This window comes from Cinclus cinclus, chromosome 19 (genome assembly GCF_963662255.1).
Source record: "Cinclus cinclus chromosome 19, bCinCin1.1, whole genome shotgun sequence".
Taxonomy (NCBI): Eukaryota; Metazoa; Chordata; class Aves; order Passeriformes; family Cinclidae; genus Cinclus; species Cinclus cinclus.
Genome location: NC_085064.1, coordinates 1246197 through 1270683, shown reverse-complemented (window position 1 = coordinate 1270683; position 24487 = coordinate 1246197). Strand labels below are relative to the sequence as shown.

At 44.9% G+C, this 24487-nt stretch overlaps 1 protein-coding gene across 1 annotated transcript in view; it reads left to right on the top strand.

Moving 5' to 3' along the window:
- The first annotated feature begins 496 nt into the window (after positions 1–496).
- The window catches only part of NEK6 (NIMA related kinase 6), a 43448-nt gene continuing 19457 nt past the window's right edge, over positions 497–24487 (top strand). The window contains exons 1-4 of the mRNA XM_062505859.1: positions 497–580; positions 16039–16160; positions 23321–23461; positions 24324–24386. Of these exons, the coding sequence (XP_062361843.1) occupies positions 16068–16160; positions 23321–23461; positions 24324–24386 (297 nt within the window). The 5' untranslated portion in view covers positions 497–580; positions 16039–16067. The remainder of the gene's footprint in view (positions 581–16038; positions 16161–23320; positions 23462–24323; positions 24387–24487) is intronic.

Sequence of the window (24487 nt, the reverse complement as noted above, 5' to 3'; positions counted from 1 at the left end):
CAAGTTCAAATCCAGTTTATATCGAGTATTCATACGTGTCTTGGTTTCCGGATTGAGGATTTTCTATCCCAAAAGCTGGACAGATTTTGGAGCCAGACCCGTTCAGGCCGGTTCGTGCAGGAACTCGGCTGTGCCCCACTTGAGACCCGGGCCGGACCCGCCATGGGGTCCCGCTCCGAGCCGAGCTGCCCCGGCCGCGCTCCCGCAGCCCCGGCGGGAGTGGACGGCGGGCCCGGGGAGCCGGGATCGCCCCTTGGGAGCCGGGATCGCTCTCCGGGAACCGGGATCGCTCCTTGGGAACCGGGATCGCCCCTTGGGAGCCGGGGCCGCTCCAGGTGCGGGGCCGCAGGTGGCGCCGAGCGCGCACGCGCCGCCCCCCGCGCGCGGCCCCCGCCCGGCCTGCGTGGCAGCAGCGGCGGCGCGCGCGCCCGAGCGGCGGCGGCGCGTGCGCGAGAGCGCGGGGCGGGCGGGTGCGCGCGCGCGCGGTGAAGTTCCGTGCGGGACGCGGCGCCGCTCGCTCGGTCCTGCGGGGCTCCCGCGCCCCCGCGCCGGCACCGCCCGCGCCTCCGCCGCGCCGCAGGTGAGCACACGGGGGGCTCCGCGCTCCGCAGGGCCGGGACGGGACGGGACGGGGGTGTGCCCGCCCGCCGCGGGGCCCGGCGCCGTTCGGCGCCTCCGCGGGCAGCCCCGGCTGGGCCGCGGGACCGAGCGAGGGGTGGCGGGGGGGATAGGGCGGCCGCGCCGGCCGGGCCGGCGGGGGCCGTGCGGGAGCGGGGGGTCCGGGCCGCGGGGCCCGCACGTGCCCGGGCGGGAGTGGGAAGCGGCCGGGAACGGCTCAGCCCCGCTGCCGCCGGACGGGCCGAGCGGCGGCCTCGCCACTTGAGCAAAGTTGGGACCGTGCTGCGAACACGAGCGTTTGTGCGCTTCGGCGTTGCTCGGAGGCTTTGGGGAGGTTTGGGGGGGTGTTTCCATTTTAGCAGCTGTGCTCCCGGCCCCGCTGTGCCCCCCAGAGCCCGGGATGTGCTCGTTTGTCCCCTCGCGGGGCTCCCGGGGCTGTGCCGGGGGCCCCGAGCCCCTGCCCGGCTGCCTCACGCTGGGCTCTCCTGGGAGCGATCCTGGCCGTCCCCGGTGCCGTGGCCGCTGCCGGGGTGCAGCGGCTCTGCCGCGCTCTCCCCAGAGGTAGGAGCCCCGCGGTAAAACCCCAGTGCCGGAGGATTGCACATGGCTTTGGAGAGAGCACATGGTAGAGCTGAACTATCAAATACCATCTTTTCCCCGCAGCGTGTTCCTCCCTCCAAAGTGTGACTTATGCTTGGTTAGAATAGCGGTGGATTTCTGTACCCATCTGTTTGTCTGCCTGTTCGCACACATGGAATATCTCCGCCTATGGTGATTGCCTATGGCATTGTTGCAGGAGAAGTAGTTTGATAGGAAATATTGTAGCAATTAGAAGTCCGGTGATGCAAGTTCCTGACACATTGTGACTGTCTTGCTGTCAGTTCTGCGTCTCCTTTAAAAGTTCATTTTTTTTTTTTGTGAATCACTGTAAGCAACCGTTTAACTTCTGCAGCATTTCTACAGCGTTTACATTTGAGACATCTCTTGACATTGAGTCAAACTCCTTCCACTTGTTTTTTTTTTTTTTTCCTGTAGATATTCTTTGTGACAGTCATATTTTGTTAAGCAACAACAGAAAAAAAGAAGGAACTGCTTTTAGATAAGATTGTTGCTGCCTGTTTCCTCTGGCTCTGGGTCGCAGAGACCTAAAAAATGGGAGCTGTGAGAAACTTCGATTATGATGGAAAAAGAGCATCTTCTGTGGGAAGTGAGATTCTAGATGGAGTGTGAGTGACTGTGAGTGACTCTAAGGAGTCATCTCTAAGGAATTATCAGAGCTGAACCAAACATGCTTTTTTAACACCTGTGATGTATAAAATGTTTCTGCTTGTTTAATATTTCTCTACTTCCTCTGGAATTATTTTTTGACAAATATGTATTTTGTGGCAGAGGATGGATGCACAATTGGAGTGTGATTTTTTTATGTGCCTTTTCAAATTCTTCATTGTTCATTTTGTTGGACGAAAACCAGATGATTATGAATAACTTGAACCCCAAGCCCGTATTGGGAAACATTTTTTTTTTTTTGCAGTACTTGCCCTCTGTGATCCTGCCTGAAAAGTTTTATGGCATTCTATAACACTGAAATATACATTGGAAATATTGAGCCTTCACTGGCCTTTTCTCATTTCTTGCAGTTATTGAGGCTGTACTGGAGAAAATAGTGAGAGATTCTGAGGCTTCTCCTGCAGTGTGTTTTGGGCTTTGTTCCCACCTACCTGTTGGTCTGAAGGGCTCTTGCAATGGCTTGAAAGAGTTTTTTTGTGTACTGAATGAGCTGTTGTTTACTCTGAGTACTTTTGTTTGAATGGGGGTAGGAGCCAGAAATGCCCATTGGGTTTTTCTTCTGCTCTCTTAGCTGTAAAATGGGGGTGGTTACCAGCAAGTCCCCTTCCTGAACACCTGCAGCTTTCTAGATGTGTAAAGGATTAATTAGTGGATGTATTTTAGCATCTTTTCTTCCTTTATGTGGTGTGAAATATATTTGACCTCGAGGCTATGAAAAATGTATAACAACAACCAACCTGGCAGAGCAGACCAACCCCTGCATCTGCAGCAGCCAACAGCTGGGGCAGGTGGGAGAAATCAAATGTATTCAGTCTGAATTCAAAGCAAGAAAATGGACTGTGGCTGGAGGAGCAGAGGAAGTGCTTTTAGGAAGATTTCAAAAATGAAATGACAAAATTGGAAATCTGGGGCTTGTAGGACATTTGCTTTGTCCTAAATGAAAGCTTAGATGGATCCTTAGGGAAAATGAATTTAATAGCCCAACTTGTGCTTTAGTTTTTTTCGTTCTAACTTGCTTTTCTTAGGGGTTCTTGTTGCAAAAGAGGTTGTTTGTGGTGATCTTCAGCAAACAAGAACAGTAAGTACATGGAACCTTGTTTTAGAAGCTGGGCTCACCTTCACCAGTGAACAAACCTGTTTCTAATTGCAACTTCCACAGTTTCACTGCAGCTCAGCACTTGTATAGGCAGAGTGGTTGTGATGCTTTGTATGGTTTGAGCACAGAACTATGGTTTGGGAAGTTGTGAATAGCCATTCTGCCCATGACACACACTCCTGCATTTCTCTTGGAAGCTCACTGAACCAGTCTGTTTAACCTTTTATGGGCTGATGGTGACTAATCCCATGTACGCCTCCCCAGGTGCTTGACTTGGTTGTTTGTAGGAAATTATGTGGTATGTGTCGTTGTGGCCAGTATAAATACAAGATGCAGCAAAAAAATCTTGTAATATTGAAGACAAAAGCTAACTAGTCATGGAGCTGAAATACAGTTTGTGATGGCGGTGGTGCCACTTGTGACTGAAGATGCTAAAAATGCAGCAAGAGAACGGTGATGCACTCTGCTCCTGGCCACGGGACAGGCACCGTGGCAGAGGAGGCTCTGTGCCTGTGGCGCACACCATGGGCTGCACAGAGTGGCCTTTCCCAGTACAAAATCACATGGAAGTTGAAGGTTGTCTAAAATGGGCCAAGTGAGCACTGTCCTGTTAAAGGCAGAGGCCTTGAGAACAGATTTTTCTGTTACCAAATGCTGTTAAGTGTTGGAGTTTGGTCAAGTAAGAGTTGAACGCTTGGCTCTTTGTGGCTGCTGGAAGGGCGGGTGGAGCTGTCCCAAGCCGTGTCCTTGCCTTTTGCCGTGGGGGGACTGGTGCATTGAGGGATCCAAGCCTGCCCTCAGGGACTGGGATGTGTGCCCTGGGAACAGGCTGGACCCTGTGTCTCTTCCCCCTGTGAATTCCATATTTCGCTGCAGCCTTGTGTCTCTGAAGTGAGCTGGAGGAAAATCTAGGAGAGGTTAAAGAAGAGTTCAAAGTGTTCAAACTGAGAGGTGATGTTGGCCCAGTCAGTGTTTTTCTTTTTGAAGAAAAAAACCCAGAAGCCAAAATATTTGCGTGCAAAATCTAGATTTAAGTCTGACTTAAAGTCATAGTGCTTTTTGGAATTGCTGCAGCGTGTCTAAATTGCATAGGAAATTAAACTGCATAAAATACTTCAAAATTTTTTCTCACAGGTTTTGGGAGTGGTGAGGAGGTGTGTGTTTCTAAAGCTGGGCTGGGAGCTCCTGTGTTGAGTTGCCTGAAATGTAGGATGGGGGAACTGAGGTTCTGAGTGCGTGCCCAAGTGGCAGTTCTAGAGCCTGGAAGTGAAGCTTTGTTTAAAAACAGAAACACACAAGGAGTTATTTTTAATAATGGTTTGAATGCAGAATCCTCTGAAGGCTTCTTTTTCACAGGTCGATAAGTGTTTTTCTGTCTTGGCGTATTTTTACACGCACCTTGAACTGAATAAAGGTTGCTTCAAGTTCTAACCTGTGCTAAGTGTTTAAACATCTGGACTTGCTGTAAGCGCCATTGCTGTCCAGACATGAGAAGTCTCTTGGAAGTCTTGTTTTTTAACATACAAAAATATTTCAGCAAAAAGCTGTATTTTCTATTCTGTTAAAACAGTGTATGTAGCTTCCAGTGTTAAGTCCTGTGACATGGCTTATAACATGGTATTATACAATAAATTCCAAATAATTTTACAGTGTCAGTACAATTAAAGAAATTAAATTTCTAAATTATTTACTTCAGCTTGGTGCTACTTTAAGTATCTGCTATCAGAGATTCCAGGCAGTGAACAGCTGTCTGTCGCAGATGGGAGAGGAAAAAACCCTTAGCTTCTTCCTTCTAAAAAGGTTTCCATATAAACCCTGTAGTAATGTAATACAACCTTTTAGTCAAATTTGAGTTTCCTGTTACACGTTTAAGTGAACCGACAGCATTCTTGTATCTATTTGAAACCAAGTGGTGTAAGTGAATGTGACCCTGGGAATTTTGTACTCCAAAGCATTCTTGAAACCTCACAGATGCTTGTTGAGCAGTCAGATGTATTATTTATTGCATCTTTGGGGGGGGGAAGGCCTTGCAGGTAGTTCATGATTTCTGCTGTGTTTTGGTAAGATCAGGTGGTATTGTCTGTCCTGTGCTTGTACTGTGTTTCACCCAAGAAAATCAGGCAGTTTAGAAACTATCAGCACATCCACATTTTTAGTAAAGTCCAGGTGTAACTAAGACTGAAAAAGAGTAGGTTTAAGGTTGTCTGTTTTCTGTTGAGATCTCAAGATAGCAGAAGTGGAGGTTTTGCACAGAACTGCATGAAGTTTGGGATTATAAATTGGATCTGCTAGTATATTGTTCTATGAGCTAGTTCCGTGGCAATTATAAACTTATTAAAATAGTTACGACATGTCAGATCACAAAGTGCAGAAGTGGTAAGATCATTCTTTTTAAATGACAAAGTTGTTGCTGCTGTTAGTGTCCAGCTGTCTCTTTTACGGTGATTTCCTTGCTGTCTTTCTTGTTTTAACCCCTCTGGACTACTTAAAGACATTTTACAGTTCTTAGGCACTTCTTAAAGTTTTTGTGCTTGTTTGTTCTGAGTGACTTTGGTCTCCATGTCTGGACTCCAACCTTTGAATTGTGCTTCACATGATGAATCAAAGTCGGTGCCAGCCTATCCCCTGCCCTTGGACAAATGTCAGGCACCAGTCTGGACAGATCAATGCATTTGATTCAGGAAGGCAATTAATTTTGTTATTTTATCAAAGTATTGACTGGTTTGGGTTGTAGTGTGAAGCTGTTGAACTTTCCCTGTCTGGTGGTGCGGAGGTCCCTGCTCACCTCAGCTCCCCGAGGCTTTGTGTGGCTGCACCTCTGGGTGGGTTCATCTCAACACAAGGTGTAACAGGCTTTGTTCTGGATTCAGCAGATGGATGGATGGGTTGTTTGTGTGACATCAGTTGGAAATGGTCTGGAAATGTTGATTTCCCAAGTGTGGAGATGCTGCTGCTGTTCCAGAAGCCCCGTTTGGAAGCGAGCCCTCTTAGCAGGCAGGGACTGCTCCTGATGCAGCATTGCTGGTGGCAGGAGGTGTGGGGGTGTGTGAGCTCCAGCCTCTCCCAGACCAGCCAAGCTGGAGGAACCGAGGGTGATAGCCCTGAGCATGGCAGCGCTGGAGAAAAGGGCAGAGAACCCCCTCTGAGCAGGGCAATAACATTTTGCACTGCACTGCCCTCTCCAAAACGAGCGGCTGCCAGAGTGACCCCACCAGCCAGGGCAGCACTGCCGGCACCTGAGGGACCTTCCAGGGGATGTTGCAGTGTCTTGTTTCAGTGCATCCTCCCACCTTTCATCAAACACCCTTCAGTGCTGTGGGTGGTAGGACTCCCCAGGACTGTGCTGTCCCTTTGGAGAGGCTGTTGCCATCCTGCTCCTCCATGCAGTCTCTCCAAATGAATCACGATCTCCTCGCCACGCGGGTGGTATTGCAGGGACCAAAAACCAAAACCCGCACTCTGACCCTGTCCCAGCTCAGCCTGCTGACAGAGCAGGTGTTGCTCCACACCCTGGGGAGGGTTTGCAAGTCGTTCATTTTGCAGAGCTCAGTGACAGATCCTGTTCTCTGGTTACTTTTGTCCTTGGGTCTTTGGGAAGCCCGCTTGCTGTGAGGTGGGAAGTATCCACCAGGCTGTTAAAAGCTGCTGGTGTGCATGGAGTGGAGGTTTAGGTCCCTGCTGGCAGGAAAGCCAGGTGCTGGTAGCTGGGACTGCAGCCTCTGGGGGCCACGGGGCTGGGGGTGGCACAGCCCCAGCTGTTTCACCCCTGTTGGTGCTGCTCACTTCCCACACTCCTGCCTCAGATGGTCCAGGATAATGTAAGTTCCAGTTTTACTCCTTTCCTTAGAACCAAGTGTCCCCTTTGACTTGGGAGAGTAACTTTTCTTAACTTGGTGATTTTTAAACCGTGGAGCTGGAGAGGAAGATCGCTGCAGATGGTGCAATAATTGGGGAATGCTGGCCTACAGGATAGATGACAGCTTCAAAACATGTTCAATACAATCCTTTCAGGAATTTCAGTTGAAGTGTCCTGTCCTGTTCTTAACCTTGTGGACACTTACTGCTGCCATCCTGAAAAGGTGTGGGTTTTTTCCTTGTTGGAACATTTTGTTTCCTGCATAGGAATACTCGGAATGTGAAGCCTCCCTTGGAGGGTTTGTGGTGGGCTCTGGTTTTTGGGGCACATCTCTGTCATTGCAGTGAGGAGATGGGGAGAAAAGCTTGTAGGTATTTTAAGGTTTCTTTCCACCAAGAGTAGGGTCTCAGGGTACACAGACATCAAACCTGAACGCAAAAATTCCTTCCTATTTCGTGGAGGTTCTGCTTCCTTATTTGTGGCTGCTGGTGTTTCATTAGCTCTTCTGTCAGAGTTGTAAAAAAATGAGTCTCAAAAATATTAAACTGTAACAAAACCACCCAAGAAACATTTAGAAGGTTTTACAGAGACATGACTGCATTTTAAGGAAGCAAGTCACAACTGAGTGTGTGTGTGCCACCCTTTAATCAACTGGGAAAGCTAAGGAGTGACTCTCAGCTGTCACTGTATTAAGAAGCAGTGCTGCCTTTTGTGCAGTCTGTATATACTGAGCTCAGGGCCCTGCAGTAAATATTCTTGCTGTGTGTTCATAATCATTCTACTTAGAGTAAGCGCTTCTTGGGTGGGTATTACAAACCTGTTAATCTTTGTGGTATTTATAGGGTAATTTTTAACTCTCTTGAGCTCTTTACTTCCTTGTGGGTCAATTACTCAATTTATAACGTTATGTCAGATGTAAGAACTTTACCATCCAAGAGTAAACAGTGTTGGGGATGGTTCTCTACCTGCGTTTGCACTTAGTTCTTTGTATATTAAGGTATGCAATAACTTATTCTGTGACTGACTTATTGGGATTTCTTTTAGTTCCCCTGGTTTGCACTTTGAAGTGACTGTAATGTCTTATTTTAGCTTTTCTGCTTCATCACTAGTGCAGGAAGAAGGACTGTTCTGCTTCTGCACTTGCTTTACCACGTGGCTTCCAACTTCTCTGGTCAGGCATAGCTGCACCTGGACTTGAAAAATTTATTTTGAGGACTAATAGTGTGTTTTTCACAGGGATTAATAAGGTGTCAGCACTGGGGAGGTTGGGAAAGAAATGCAGGGTGGGCAGGACTCATTTCCATGAGTAAGCTCATGGTTTTTAATAATCTGATACTACTGAGTTTGTGCTTCAACATTGAAGCTTATTAGAGCAACAGAAAGTTGTTACAGAGGGCAGAATACAGTGTGAAATGTGATTTGTCTCTTATTCAGACTTTGCACATTTAGTTACAATTTTCTTGAAAGGTTAATTCCCAGCTTCTCTTCAGAACATTCTGTGCAGGCCTTTCTGTAGGCAAAAAAAAAAAAAAAAAAAAAAAAAAAAAAAAAAAAAAAAACCAAAAAAAAGGACCCAATTTAGATAGACAAGTCTTGTGAATCCTGAAAGAATTTGGGCATTTAGCCCAGGAAAGGGAGAGTTCTCTGCAAGAACTTCATTAACCCTGTCTGTCATCAAAATAAGTAATAAAAGTAGTTCTGCAGACATCATAAAGAACAGATCTTCTTTGTTTTACCCTGTGGCCTTGATCTGCAAGGTACTGGTGAATGAATCTTGATCTTTGAGGACAGCTGTGCCCATGTGGGAAGGGAGATGGAGATGTGCTACATACAGGGATACAGAAGTGGGGATATGAACTAAAGAGCTGCATTCATTTTTGCAAACTTGTGCCATTGGTTCCAGATAGTCAGGAATGTGCAGGGAAGCTGACTTTTATTTAGTAGCAATATTGATAATACAGTCTTACTTGGCATAAGTTATTTTGGGGTGGAAAAAGCACAGACGATATTTCTAGCATAGCTATTCTTGTAAGTAGAGAAACGTTAAATATTTTTATGTGGAGAAAAGTTTCTCCTTCCGTTTGGCTGTTCCTTGCAGTATCCAGATGCTGTGAAAGCTCTTCCTGTGATGCCAACATCTGGCTGCCTGCACATTTTGGGTAGAGTTTTATGAGGTGGCTTTGAAGTTGCTTTTGGATTTGAATCACATGAATCTTTGGATTGGCAGGGCTGCACAATTCTCAGCATCATTTCCTTTTCCTTCTGATTATGGGAAATGTAAATACTTCAAGCTGTTGTTCTGATGTTTTGAAGTTGGGCAAACTTATATCTTTGTTTTCCTCCATTCCTTTTCCCTGGATTTGAGTCTCTCATAGCCAGCAGCATGGCTGCAGAGAGAAGTGCATGAGCAGAGTTGGTTACAGCAGCTTTTGTGGATTTTGAGCCCATCTGACATGGGCTTGCTCTTGTACTTTGATCTACCTTTCTCAAACATTTCAGAAATCACAGCGGTATTTCAGATGTATTTTTGTGAGGTTTGCTTAATGCTTCTTGAGTGTGTGGAAGAGGTCTAATTAAAAGATAATTTTAAGTGCTAAGTGGTGTTGTTTCCAATCACATATGTACATAAAGATTTATAGAAAACTTTGTTAAGATTCAAAGCTTTATGTTTGTTAAACTTTCTGAGAATGGACTGGGCTGAATGGATCCCGCATTCAGGGTTTGGGGCTGTAGCAGCAGAGCTGATTCAAGTTTTTTACTTGTACTTTGGATCTTAGTTCTGGTTTTGTCTTACTGGCTTAAGATTTTCTGTTCACTTGTGCTCCTACGTGGGGTGGGTGGGTACTGAAGGTGCCTGATAGGAACCAGCTGTGGAAGCAGTTTGGATTCTTTGTTACGTCTGGTAGAAACTTCTTTAGGGGCTGGTTTAGACAGAGGGGTTTCACCATAGCCTCACAGCATTCCATCTGCCCAAGTGCTCGAGTTTTGGCTCTTCGTGTTGACAGGGGCTCTTCAGATGCTGCTGGAGAATTTCAGCTGTCATTGTCACCTGGCTGGGGAAAGGGGAATGTTCCCCCCTGTGCCAGGAGCCAGCCTGGAACGGAGGTGGCAGTGCTGCCACAGACACTGTGTGTTCCGTGGCTCGTGAGATGGGACTCATTTCAGTTAGCATTTAATGATGTGAAAATGTCTGGCAGTTTCTCTGAACATTTATGTTATGAATATATTTCCAGCCTATATTTAATCTTCCCTTCATCAGAAATGAATGAATTCCAAGAAGGATAACAGAAGTGTTCTTAAATAATTTGGCTTCGTGTTTGAAAGCTTTATTGCATTATAAATTAAAACGTGAGCATGTTGTTGCATGCTTGGTAAGCAATACAGTAAAATTCCAGGTAGGTTTGGTATGTGTTTATTTTTGACATGTTTCATTAGCAGCAGTGGTGGCCTGAGAGATCTGGATCTAATGGTTCAAAGGTGATAAAAATGAATACAGTGAATTTTCTGGAGGGCTCAGAATTGCAACTGTGAGAATATAAATTAAGGTTGGCTTGTTACTTGATCCAAAACACACCGAAGTGAAAACTGGCTGGGGAAGAATGCAACCTGCTGTTGCTGTACCATGTCCACAGTATCACCTCTCTTCAGAGGAGGTATTGTCCCTGTAACTGCTGCTGACTGCTCTCCATCCTCAGGTTTGCATGTGAATATGTATTTGATGTTTACATCCTACACAAACATCACACATAAATATTTACATGTGGTGGTGTACTAGTAAACTGAGTGCAGTTGAAAGAAGGGGTAGGAATAGTCCAGTTAAGCTGGTGAAAAGGAACATTTACCTTAAAATATAAATCACCAAGTGCTCTTGGCACTGATCCTGGAGCTGTTTAACAGGAGCCCTGTGAAACCATTCCGTGGAATGGATGGGTCTGCAGAGCATCTGAAATGTGTCCAGAAGACTTGGACAACTGTGTGTTTTGGTTTAAGACCAAGTTCTAGGGAGCTGGTACTACAACACAGGAAAAAAAACACCAAAGCAAAACCCAACCCTTAACTCAGCTAAAATTTTTAAAACTTGAAACTAAAATTAGAAGTAAACTACCTGGTGAAAGATGGGCACTTGAAATGTTCTCTCAAAGTGTTGTATTAGCTCAAGTGGCAGGGATCCAGCCAAGCACACTGTGCCCAACCTTGCTATTTTGAAGGCATTGTACTAGATTTCCCCCCAAACTAGAAGACAGGGGGTATTTGAAGTTATAATCTTGCTTGCTTAGAACAGGAATATGGACCTGAGCTGTTTGTAGGCAGTGAAACAGAGTGGGATGTTTCATACACTTAATTATTGGCAGGAAGCATTTGTTTTATTGACATCCACAGAGAGATGACTCTGCATAGCTTTAAATAGTTGACTTAATGTCATTTTGCTTCTAGGTATGGAACAGTGAATTATGGTGTCTGTCACAGCATTTGTTTAATGAGTATCAGTTGTTGACATGGTATGAAAAAGCTCCAGGGCTTTTTAGCCATTTCACTAAAACATTCTCACTTAGTGGATTTGGGGGTCTTGAAGGAGCCTGTCCCTTACTGGCTGTTGAAAATCTGGTTTGCACAAAGTCTTTAACAGGAACCCATCTGCACCTGCTCTCAGGGTAAATCCAACCCTCTGGAATGTGAGGTGTGACTAAACCACGTTCTTCTCTTCAGTGCTTAATTTGTTACAAAGACCCTCATCCTTCCAGGGGGTTATACATTATAGCAGGTAACACACTGGAATGTTTCTGTGTGTGAATCTATAGATGCAGTTTCATCGTGATGCTAGGCCTGAAATTCAGGAGCTGTTTCTGGGTGATTGACTGGACTTGTTTAACAGTTTTTGCTTGAATTCCCTCGGTGCAGCTGGAGCTGCTGGTGAGAGAGGCCCCAGTCCCTCTGGCAGGGCTGGCCATGCCATGGCACCACCCTGCACAGGCAGCTCTTGCTGGGCAGTTTTTTACTGAGTCACATTCTCTAACTGTGCTCTTGCAGTGTTCTCTCCTCAAGCATTTCAGTGCCATTCCTCCTGTTGTTTCCTTTAACATTCATATTCTTTTTTTTTTTTTTCAGTGTTGGCAGGTGTGTATTTCACATTAACATGAGGGGTTTTTTGGATGTTAGACTGCTATTTGCTTATGGTAATTTCCAGTCATCATAAGGTGACTGTTGAGAGAGATGAGGAGAGAGGAAAAAAATTGTCAGGCATTTACAGTAAATACTCTCTGCTTTTGGAAACGCTGTCAGAAGTTTAATTGTTAGGTTCAAGTAAGTTTGTCATGTGCCAGACAGAATCAGTCTGCTGTAATGAACGGGTTACGCACTTCACCAGCAAAAAGGGAGAGTGAGAAACCAAGGGATGCTCAGAATTTCCTGTCACCTTGCACTGCAGAAGGAACAGGGTAGGCTTTTTAACCTAGCCTGTAATTAGGTTTTGCATGGATGCATATATTACTGTGCTTGCTTTGCCAAAGCTCTTCAGTATGATGGATGAGATTTAAAGGTTGATCTGACTAAATTGCAATGAGAATACTAACGACAAAGATATTTCTGTTGTGAACTATTCCTACCAGACATCATAGCTGTGGCAGAAATGGTGTAAAGTAATGGACAATAAAAGTCACTCGAAAATAATACTCTCCTAGGATTGGGCTGCCTTCCCCAGAGCACATACCCTGAACCACAGTAATAATGTAGTCATAAGCCCAGATCATCATTTAAATATATAGGTAATCTCATAGAGTATCCTGGCAGATTTATTTTATGAGCAAGGAAGAGGAAGAATACTATTGGGCAGTAGAGAGGAAGAAAGTGGTGCTGATGTGGTTGTGTTTATTATGTGAAACAGTTTGCATTGCTGCAGCCTTTGGGGAGCCTGCAGTGAGGAGCTGCAGCCTGGCTCCCAGGGCAGCACATCCCTGCAGATATTGCAGCTGGCTGGGGGCTGCTGTGTGTGCACTGCTGCATTTCAGTCCCTGACAACTCCCTGTGTGTGGGGGGGGGGAAGAGGGACATTTGTGCAGTAGGTTAACTCATGTACTTGACTGGTTTTAATCAGCTTGTGGATTTCTGGAAGCACAGATGACTTGCTGTTTTGTTTTGGTTTGTTTTATACAAGGTACCCAACAGAACTGCTTGGCTCCTTGTGTAGAAGGATAAGAGAGGAGGTCAGTAACTGAGGGGGAAAGCAGATGTGTACATGTTAGATTTCTGTGCTTTAACACTCAGTTATGTATCTGTGTGTGTGTGGTGGGCAGCAGCTGCCGTGTCTTGCAGGAAGGTGAAAAGTGCTGGTACACAAAACAGTTGTAACACTGAACACAAGCTGCTGCTTTGCTGCCCGCTCGAGAGGTGCACGGTGCTGTCATGTTGATTATACATCTGGGAGCAAATCATTTGGCCTGCAGTTGAGTTGGAGGCATCCCGAGACACATGGTGATACCCGATCAGACTGGTCACAGCTGCTTCGGCGAGGAGCACCCGGGGCAGCTGGGACTCAGTGCCAGGATGCTGATGAGGTTCTGCTCCTTAATGAGTGTCTCGTAACTAATGATCCTGGCCTTTGCTACCGAGTGCCCTGGGCTGTTCTGCCCTGAGAATCCCACCTGTCAGGTACCTGCGAGTTATCAGGGGTTTGATGGGATTTTGTGTTTTGCTCTCGACTGATTAGGAGTAAGAGATGAGCTGTAGGGACACTCAGGCACCCAGAGAGGAATTGTGGCAGGGAAGCTGACTGCACTAGAGGGTTTTGTTTTGCCTGTATTTGGAAATACTCCAGGTTACCTGCGAGTGCTGCTGCATGGAGTAATAACTGTAGAGCAGTAAGGTGACAGTAGTGGGGGACAAGGAGCTGCTCATCCCACGTGGGCTGTGGTCATTTTTCCCGTGATGGTAATGACAATTCTGTTCTTTTATTCACTTTCTGGAAAGTTATATGGTGCTTCATGCAATTTAAAGATGTTTTATTTACAGTCATAATCAAGACAGCGTGAAAACGTTTGATACTGCAGAACTTTGTAGGAAATGTGGAAGCAGGAATAAAAGGAAAAGTGCAGAGCTAAGACAATGTCAAGTAAAAATGGAGCAGTGTTGAGAGTGTACCTTGTACCTTTTCTGATCAGTGCCTGTGTTGTTGGTGCTATTTGAGGATCCTCTGAAGCCCCTGCCGGGGATTCCCGTTCCCTCTCCCGGAATAGCCGAGCTCACAGCCCGGGGCGGGACACGCTGTCCCGAGGTGTCGGCGAGCTCGCTGCTGTCATGTGAGCTCTGCTGGATCTCTTTTCAAAGCTCCTATTTTATTCTTACTCCTTCTTCTGCTTCCAGCTGTAGCACTTCAAACGAGCAGCGGCCGAGTGCAGATCCTGCCCCTGGCTTGTCCCTGCCCTGGGCTGGGAGCTGCTGCCCCTGGAGCTCCCTCCTGGCCTGGGATCCTCCTGGAGCTCTCCACGGCAGCCGGACAGAGATGGCTCTGCTGGGAATGCCCAGACTGGGCTGTGATCAGATCTCTGCAGTTCCCTGTGTTCAGACCTGTGATCAGATCTGTGTTCAGCAGTAAATCCCTTCCCTGCTCGTGAGCTTCAGTCCTCTGCAAGGCAGGACACAGGGGTGCCAGTTTGGTCAGTGTTAGGCTCTGGACACTCCGGTGGCACTGCCTGGATGTGTCTGTGCTGGGGCTGGCACTGTGGCATGCCTGGGGTCCTGTGCAGCTGCTGGAACCAGGGCTTGCTCTGTGTGTGTGAACTTGGAAGAGAGAGAACATGTGACTGTCTTTTCATGTAAACAGCCTTTTTCCAAATTTTGAATCATAAAATAATTAAGATAGTTCCAGCAGTATAACATAAAGGTAGGAATTTCATAGGGCACTATTATGTCAATATTGAGACATAGTTTTATCTAAGGATTTTCACCTGGTTACTAATAAACCCACAGATGCTTGAGACTGAAAAGATCTTACAATCAAATTTCTTCATATTAGCATGATTCTCCTTCCCCCACTAGAGTTTCATGGCACTGACTTTGAAAAACTGTTTTTATTGAGAGCAGCCCATGTGTTCACTGTTTAATGTAGCAGGAGCTGCGGCTCTTTTGTCCAGTGACTTTTTGTTAGAGTGAAAGTTCATTTGCTTGAGATATGAGAAGAGCCCCTCCGTGCTTCCCCCTGTGTTATGGTAGCTGGTGTTGGGAAAGATCTGCCAGACCTGAGGGTTTATTTCACAGACAGCCACTAAAAGAATTGAGCAGGACTTGCTACAGAAATTTCTCTGCATCATATTTTCTTCCCCGCTCCCACAAATATTTAAAATACCTTTGTATTTTAAATTAAGACTTAGTTATTGCCCAAGTGCCAGGCATTCACTATTAATACAGTAATGAGGTCAGGTTATGTTCTTTCACTGAGTGAATACTTGCCAAAACTCTTGAAATAAGTTTCTGCAGATGCTTCTGTTGGCCACTAAATCTTCCCTTGTCACCATTAGGCTCCAGTCAGTGCCAAGGACAGGAGTGGTGTGACTTGGAATGACAGGGTGAGGGTAAGGGATAACCAAACCTGTGTCTGGCCCTTTGTGGGGAAGGGACAGGGCTGTATTTATTGTTTCTAGCTCTTGCCTTCTGTGTTTTGTGAGTCTACATAAAAACTTGAAATTTGGGGGTGGGGAAGAAAGGCACTGGGTAAATTTTTTGTTGTCATTGACCAAAGAAAGTGGCAACAGTCTGGAGAGGGACTTTGTCATTTTTGTTTTACAAATGGAGATGGGCAGACCTTTCTGGAAGTCCCCTGAGTGACAGGGGTCCATGAGTCCTTGGGGAGGTGACAGTAGCTACTTTTGCAGGTGACAAAAGTTATGTCTTCAGTAGATAACAAACCACTGACCCAGTAAAGCCATTTTCTGCTCTTCTGTTTGTTGTGGAACGATAGCAGCAGTGTTTGTGATCCTGGTGGTTCTGCTGGGAGCTCAGTGGTGGTGGGTGGCCCTGACCTGCTGCTGGGCCCTTCAGCAGTGGCTGTGCTCTGCCAGCCCGGGGCTGTGTCCGAGCTCTGAGAGTCTGCCCTGGGAAGGGAGGGCTCAGCTCCTGCTGCAGACGCTGCTGGGCACAGCCCAGTCCCCCAGTGAGACTCCAACCTCTCCCCTTTCTTTTGCCTCAGCAGAACCGAGAGGCAGAGCTTGGTATGATACCATGGAAGGGCAGCACAACCACCCTCATCATCTAGGGGACCAGAACAACCCTCTGTGCAAGCTGCCGGGGCAGGAATTCCAGCATGATCCTCAGGTGAGTGCAGGTGTCTCTGATCTGTCTCCCTCTGCCTTTTCTTACCTTCATTCTGTAAAGCTCTTCTGATTTTTAGCATTTAGATGCCTTTCCCCCGCTCATTTTGTTTTTAGTACAGTTATTGCAGTTTTAGGGAATATCCAATTTGGGATTCTGCCAGCCAGAGTTTCCTGAACCCGCTTTTTGTTTATAATAAGAGAAAAAGGAAATGGTTTGAGTTTTGCTTAAAGCAAGTGTTTTTAAATCATCTTTTAAAAGCATACTGAGTTGGCTTTCTCTTGTCTTTGAGTCTTTCAAGAAAAGGCCAAAGTAAAATAGGTGATTGTGTAAACGAATAAATGTGTTTTATTTCCTTTTTTTTAGTTTCATAGTAAGTGCTGAAGAAGTAATTACCAAATAAAAGAAAAAGCTCATTCTACATGGAACTGTAGGCTCCCTGTGAGTCTCTGGAACTCATCCTGCAATGTATTTTGTCCATACTGTAATAAAGTTTCACTGTAGCAGCTCCTCTCTCTTCCTGCCTTTTTGCAGAAGGGAGCTAAAACCAGGATTAGCCCACAGTCTGAGTAATCGTGAAACTTGGATTTTGTGAATTCTGACTGCTTGGCTTTTCAGCCTGTTTCCTGTTGATCAGAACAATTCAGTTTTGCCTCTATGTTATTTTAAGGAACAAACCAAAAGCATGATGGAAGGCTGTGAGAGAGAAGAGAGTTGGGACTGGGGTGATGTGCCCTGGGGAGGGGTGGGGTGGTCCAGGGCTGCTCCAGGCTCCCTGAGCCAGAAGTTGTCCTTGGGAGAGCTCTGGCAGTGCCCAGCACAGGCTCTGCACACAGTGAATGCACTGCTGGGAAAGTACCATGGTGTGGAGCAAAGCCCCCTCTCCTAATGTAGCAATTTGTCATATTAAGTCATTTAATAATAATTGAATCCCCTTGATTAATCTCCTAGAATTAGCCAGTTGCATTTTGAGCAATTAGGGTTAATTACTGCCTCATTTGGCAGGATAGTGCCCCTGTAATTATTTCATGAACAAGATTAGGAAGTGTTCCTGTGCAGCAGATACATTCATGGCATCTTGGAGCACATGTTAGAATTTGTAATGACATAGTTAAGTGTAATTAGTAGCTAATAATCTGTGTTCTGCTGTGATGCTGAGTGGGCTCATTTTGCTGTATGGTCATTGTTCAGTGAAACCTCCCCTCAACTCTGCTAATACCCAAGTTCTATTAATGGAGGGCTCTAGTAAACTGTTCTGAGAATAATCTAATTTGGAATTAGAATTGCAGGAAGACTTCCTTTGGTTTTACTGTCAAAATAACATAAAAAGACCTGAATAGCAAAAATACACAGTCTACCAAGGAACTGGAAAAAATGCATATAAAAAAAGGTAGTGTTTAGAAGCCTTACATTGGTGGCATTATAAGGTTGCTGATTACATATTTGTGTTTTTCCATTTTTCAGGAATATATTTATGTATAATTTTTCAAATCTCTGGTACTTTTTACCTGGAAGAATCTGAAATTGCATCCTTTCTGAAAATCTGAGTAATGCAGACATGCTATGTAATAGTTTGTGGGAGGAAGGGAGGGAGGTTTGGGAAGATAAAATTGACCAAGCTGGTCTTATGAGAAATGTCATTAATAGCAGAGATAAAAACTCTAAAGCAGAACAAAACAGAACATAAGTTCTCAGAATCTTGGATGAGGAGGGAGCTTTGTATGGAATGGCCTTCCCTTCCTTCCAGCCCCCAAAATACCATCAACAATGTGCTCCTCTCCCAGAAGCTTTTCCTACAATTATGCTGCTTCCCAAAGCTGCTTTTTCTTGTTAGTTCTGACAGAGGTGTTGTTTCTGCTTTGTAACTCATCAGTACAGAATATGAGTAAGCGTGTCAGGCTTTTCTTTCTGTCTTTAACTGCTGTGGTTTAGTTACAAAGATGAAACCTTTGAATAGTGCTGGGTACTTAGAAGTTATCTGTAATACAAGAATTTATTTTTTTTTTTAATAATCACATTTTTGGCTTCTGATTCTCATACCTCTCCAGAAATACCCCAAGGAAGTCCATCAACAAGAGGGAGAATGTTTTCTAGTAATGTTCCAGAGTTAAGGTGTTAATTATTTAAGTCTCCAGATTACTTAGTGTTTATAGCAGTAAGCAATAAAAATTATTTAGGAGTAAATCAGTGATATAAAAATACAGAGTTGTAATTTTTCACTTAGTTTTCGTACTAAATAAACACAGTAAGTCACTTTTAAATAGCTCTTTTATATACTCATGTCTTAGCAGCAGAGCTGTTAAGAGATTATGTCTATGGTAATTTTAATTTCTTTGTGAATGTCACCTTGTCCTACTATTTCCAAGCTGGTATTTCTCAGGCACAGAATATTTGGATATCTGGGTACATGACAAGGATGCTAAAACTTTGAAACTTCAGGCAAGTTCTTCAGCAAACTTTAAATTCCAGGTAACAGGTCAGGTGAAGGATATTTTATGACTGTGTAGTCTAATTTTGAAGCTCAAATTGAAAAACCTGATGTATTCTTCAATAATTACTTGGCTACCTGTTTGAAGGATAATCCATATTTTAAAAGTTTCCTTATCTCCTGCGAGCTTAGAAGTTCTTTCTTTAATCAATCTGTTCTAATGTGTTCTCATAAATTCACACTGGAATTTCAGCCTCAAAGTATGGAAAATTCTTTTCAGGTAGGCATTATTGAATGGAGGCAAGTGTATAATTCTGGACATGCTGAAAGGATTGGAAATGCTGATGTTGATAGTAAATCATTGCTTATAATGTGTGTGTGTTCCACGGGAGGGGCTGGAGCTCCCCCAGTACTACTGCAGATGTCTTTTAAAGGTGAAATTAGTTACAGTAAATGTCACTCAGATGAAGTATGCACTTTAGAAGCAAGGAAACCATTCCTTTAAAATTAATGATGCATTGCAAATATCAGAAAAAAGCTTATATCCAGCGTAAAGATAATTAAAATTCAGGTCAGAAGTGTATGACTTAGTCGGGCTAAATTTTTTAATGAGATTTCAGAAAATTAATTGGGCGAGTATGTTTTTACTCTTCTAAGGAATATTTCATTTCATGATTCTACAGGAAAGATGCTTTTATTGGCATCTGAAGATTGTACTGTCTGACTTTTTAACTGTTGGTTAACTAGTCTTAACAGTTTTTAGGTGGATTACAAATATTCTAAATGCCTGCAGCCCTTTGTGCAAGGCTGACTGGTGCCTGTTTTCCACATGCCAATCAGCAGTAAAACAACTGACTTTATTATTAATTAACATTAGGTCTCTGGGTTTCTGTATTGTGCAATTAGCAGTGAACATTCCCCTTTCTCAGCCCATCCAGGCTTGGATTCCCTGTGCCTCTGGGGGAGCAGGGGACAGGCCTGGCCCTGCAGTGGGGCTGCATTTGTGATATTTTTGTTCTCCTTGGCCCAAAATGAGGGCTTAGAGGCTGCAGGCAGAGCTGCTCCCACAGCTCTCTTGGGGCTGTTCAGGTTTTCCCCAGATCTTAGGTAATCCAAAGAGGTAAATGTATTGGCCAAACACTAATTGTTCTGGAGATTGAAAGTCTTTCTACAGAACAGTTTTTTCTTCATCTTCCCTATCCCAAAATAGAAATTCTGGACAGCTACTCATTTAAAAAAAAAAAAAAAGAAAATACAACTGATGTGTTCAGGGTGTGTGGTGTCCTGGCTGCCTGTCCTTAGAGCAGGGTTTGCAGGGAGCTCTTGGATCTCCAGTTGCACAGGTGGGTGTTGGTGTTCCTGCTGCTCAGGTGCCCCTGCTGGCCCTGGCACAGACAGCCCCAGAGCTGGGGCTCTGAAGTACAAACTGCATCTAAGAGCAAGTCTGTAGCAAGGAACTTTCCTAACCTGCCTTCCCCCATGTATGTTTGAGCTCCTTTATAATCTGGGATGTGGAGACTCCCAGGAATCCTGGTTCCTTGCCCAGATCTGTTCAGATGTGTACAGGACAACTGAAGCTTTTATTTCCCTGGGGATTTTTTAGTGTTATGAAACCTTACCAATTCTGTTCTGCAGACAGTCTTGTAACACCTCGAAATTCAAGGCTAAAAGCCCTGGCAATGTTCTCCCTGAAGCTGTGTGACAAGGGCTGCCTTTCCTGCTTTTGCCAACTTTGGAATTTGTGCTCTGGCACCAGTGGTTCCATCTCACAGAGCACATGTAAGCCAGAGGAGATCTCCAGCGGAGCTTGTTCTTGGAATAATCCCTGCATTTCTTCTTAAAAATGAATGGTTTTTTTATGCACATGAGGAATTCTGTGACTTTAATCTTTGATGCTTTTTTTTTTTCATGGAGTAGGAGAAGAATGAGACTTGCTTGTGTGCATGAAGAGAACAGCCTTTGTCTCAAAACAAGTTCTTCCCAGACTGTGCCCTTCCCTGGGAACAGAAATGTGCAAACAGCCCAGTTTTCATAGTGCCCAGTGGCTGGGGTTCTTTTTGCTTGCTTGGTTTTTTTCCTCTCCTTTTCTTACTTTTATTTAGGGTTTTTGTTTTTTTTTTTTTTTTTTTTTACTTCAAGCTCCATTGTTGAACTTGACACCTGATCTGTAGAGGCAGGGGCTTGATTTTACTGCACTTATGGAAACCTGAATTTATCCTAAAAATGAGAAAATGTATTTTTAATGGACAACTTTGAAGATGATGGTGGTATCTTACTACACACAATTTTTATCTCTACATGAAAACTCTGAGGTTCACAGAAATAAAGATCACGGGCTGTTTGAATGAACAGGGATTGGTTCTTTGTCAGATTTCTGAAAAATTGTAGTGGTTAATTGTGAAAAGACTTGAAAACAATGGAATACTCCTGTCAAAAGTCACGAAATGAGTGAAATGTGTGTAAGGCCAGAGGAGAGGGATGTTGCTCTGAGCAGGCAGGTATTTCCTGGGTGTTCTGTGTCCTTGTAACAGTGCTCAGCATGCATCCAAGTACAGCAGAGCATGAGAGAAGGTCAAGTTTAAACATAAGGGAAAGTGGCCTGTGACCAGTAAGGAGCTTTCTGGTGCAGTTTGGGCTCACCTGAGGATGATTTGTTCCATAATCAAACATCTCCTGCCCTCTCTGAAAGCTCTTTACTTTAATTAGGTCTGATAGGTTGTGATAGCCCATGCAAATCTAGGTCATTGCATATGTAAATGTGCAGCTGCAGTCCTGGCAGTGCCAGAACACATCAGCAGAGGTGTCCAGGCATGGGCAGCATCACCCCCAGCACCAGCAGCCTCGGGGCTCGCTGGGCCAAAGGGGCTGGGGCACATTTCCCTCACACTTGCCTGTTTGTGTTTTCAAGTTCAGAAGTTGGTAGATGTTTCTGGGCACATGCTTGAAATGTTAATTTGCACTTAAGCACTCTTGGTTTAAAGACACACTTCAAGGGAAAGGCAAGTGGACACTGTCCTTGATTTCAGTGTGCATTTCTTTCTGAAAAATAAAGTTTTGTAGTAGTTGCCTCATAAAATGTTGTTAGAAGTGGTGCTTCTGTTGTGAATGGTAACTCCAAGTTAGAAAAGCTTTTGCTCAGACTTTCTTACTGCTCAAGAGCAGCGCAGGAGGCACAGGGACACGGTGAAGGAAGTGCTGTGATTTCTTTCTGTTTTTAAATTAGGGAAAAGTGCTCTGTGGGTTTATGTGCTGACACCTCTGTTTTGTCTGGTGAAAGTGGTTTGTCTGTACAGGTCCAGGAACTCGCTTAGCTGCTCATGTGTGAAACAGCTGGGAAGCAGAGATGTTCCTGGTGGGAACCAGGAAAATGGGACAAATCCCTGTGTGCAGACTCTGCTGGCTTTGTCAGGCAAGCAGTGCAGGGACTGATGTTTGTTCCACTGCCTGGGAGGAGCTGAGTGCTCCCATCCACTGTGTCAGGTATTGAGGAGTGGTTCTGTTTATCAGACCCCTGCAAAGAGAGGTTGCAGCCAGTTTGAACTGAGAAGGCTGCAGGGGATGATTAATTGGAATATTTGTTTGTCTGCTTTCATCCTGTGTTGCTTTACTCTGGTGATAATTTAGTAACTTAGAGGAGAATGCATGTAAACAATAAAGCAAAGCAATTGTAGCCTTCTGCCCCTTATCTGATGATTGTGATACCTGCTCCCTCATCTGAGAGGATGCTCCTGGTTTATTGGCTAGTGTACACTCCCAGAGTTGGAGAAACGAATCTTTAGACTTTAATTTTGGTTTTTGTTCTCTCTGTGAATGCAGCATGATTCCAAGCACAGCACAAGCACTGAGAGCTGACCCAAACTTTGATTGCAGTTAATAGTTGGCGACTCGTTTTAGAGTGCAGGGGAGACTGGAGTGCTCCAAAAGGGAACCATGCCCTGAGCTGCTTGAAGGAAGCACTTGGAGAAATGAGCTTCCTCTTTCTGTGGGGCTTCCTTCAGAAATAGCTGCAGGTCCTGACGAGGGACCGAAAGCTTTCCCTGCATTTCAAATCTCAGTTCCAGCCCCGTCCTGCTGCATTAGGAAGTGCTGGTGGCAGCAGTAGTCATTCCTTAAAACACGCAGCCCTCCCTGGCCGCTTGTGCCGGGTGTGGTTGGGCTGCAGGTGAAGGCTCAGCCCTGGGAAGCCCTTCCACACCCCCAGCCTGAGCTGGGAACTTCTCTTTTTGTGGGTTTGATGCAAACTCTGACATGGCTCAAGATGCTGAAACTCAAAAATGTTCCACTTGCTACATGCTAGCACGTGTGCTAACTCTGAGTAATTCATTCTCATAATTTCTTTTTTAAACATCGTTTGGCAGGCGCGCTCCTTGAGAGGAGAGCAGGAGGGCTCTGGGCAGCAGAGTCAGTCCGTGGGGTCCGTGCTCCTCGTTAGGCTGTGTCTCCCTGCCTGCCTGGGTGTTTACCTGGCACTGCGGCATCGCCATCTCCCAGGTGACTCAGGCAGGCAGAGCTGATGAGAGGCTGTGGAACGAGGGAGAGCAGTTTGGGATTAATTAGTTACTTACACGGAAGGCAAAACTTTAATTCCCTTTTTAAAGAAGTCATTTGGCTTCCTCCAGCCCGTGTTCCTGCTAGGTGTGAAGGAATCAGTGTGCGTGTGGTGGGGCTGTTCTCCTTTGGGAGCAGGAGGGGCTGAGTGGCTCTTTGGGATCCCTGACTGCCTTTCCTTTGACAGAGACATTTAACGTCGTACCCGTATCGCTGCACCTTGGCAGATTTTCAGATTGAGAAGAAGATTGGGAGAGGCCAGTTCAGCGAGGTTTACAAAGCAACTTGTCTCCTGGACAGGAAACCTGTGGCTCTGAAGAAAGTGCAGGTGAGCATTTCCAGAGTAGAATGGGGATGTCCAAGGTCTGCCAGGTGAGCTGGAGGCAGCTAACTCTGCCCTCATCACCCCCTGTGGGTTCCTGCATCCAAATCAGGACTACATAGCAGCAGTGCCATCAGATTTATTTCAAATTTCACCCTTTACTTTATGAAAAGAGTTCACCAAATTGATATGAACTGTGTGAAACAGTGAGGCCCTGGGGCTGTGCTGGTGCTATCCCAACACAGCTGAAGCATGGGAACATGGAAGGGAAGATGCCTGGAGCTTGCTGGTGGAGTTGGAGAAGACTTTGTGAAAACTTGGGTGTCAGAAGTGTAGAATTTTTAAACTTGGCTGAAAGTATTGGGCAGTATTCAGAACAGCATTTTGTTTGAAGAAATTGTCTTTAATCCTTCAACACGTCCTCCAAATTCTTATTTCCAGAGAATAGTGATCATTGCAGAATGAATACTAATGCTCAAAGTTATTGTTAATTATTACAGAGAAATCCGTGGAAACTGTATCTGCTTAAAAGAGAAAAGTAAACATTTTGTCTTGTATTTGCTATGTGAAATTAATAATAACTAAACCAATGAAAATCACAGCAGCAAATTCACAAACTTGTATCTTTATTTTTTGTGCTGCTTAGAATATTGCCTATGGGTTTTAAAATCAGTTTTACCCCAATGTTATCCCTGTGGTGGTTTCAAAATAAAGAAAACATTGATCTTTCTTTGATCTGGGGATTGTGTGAATACTCATTACAGTAGAGGATGTACAAACTGGGGAAGGAAACACCAACTGCTTGTTAAAGTACAAAGTACTTTTTTTTGTTGTTTCATTTCTGTCTTCTGTGTTTTTGTGTTTGGAGATTTTTGAAATGATGGATGCCAAGGCAAGGCAAGATTGCATTAAAGAAATTGACCTCTTGAAGGTAAGAATTTTTATAATAACTTTTTATTTCTTTTTCCTTTTTGGGGGGGTTTGGTGTTTGTTTTGTTTTGTGAAAAAAATTCTTTTCAGGTTGGCAAATAA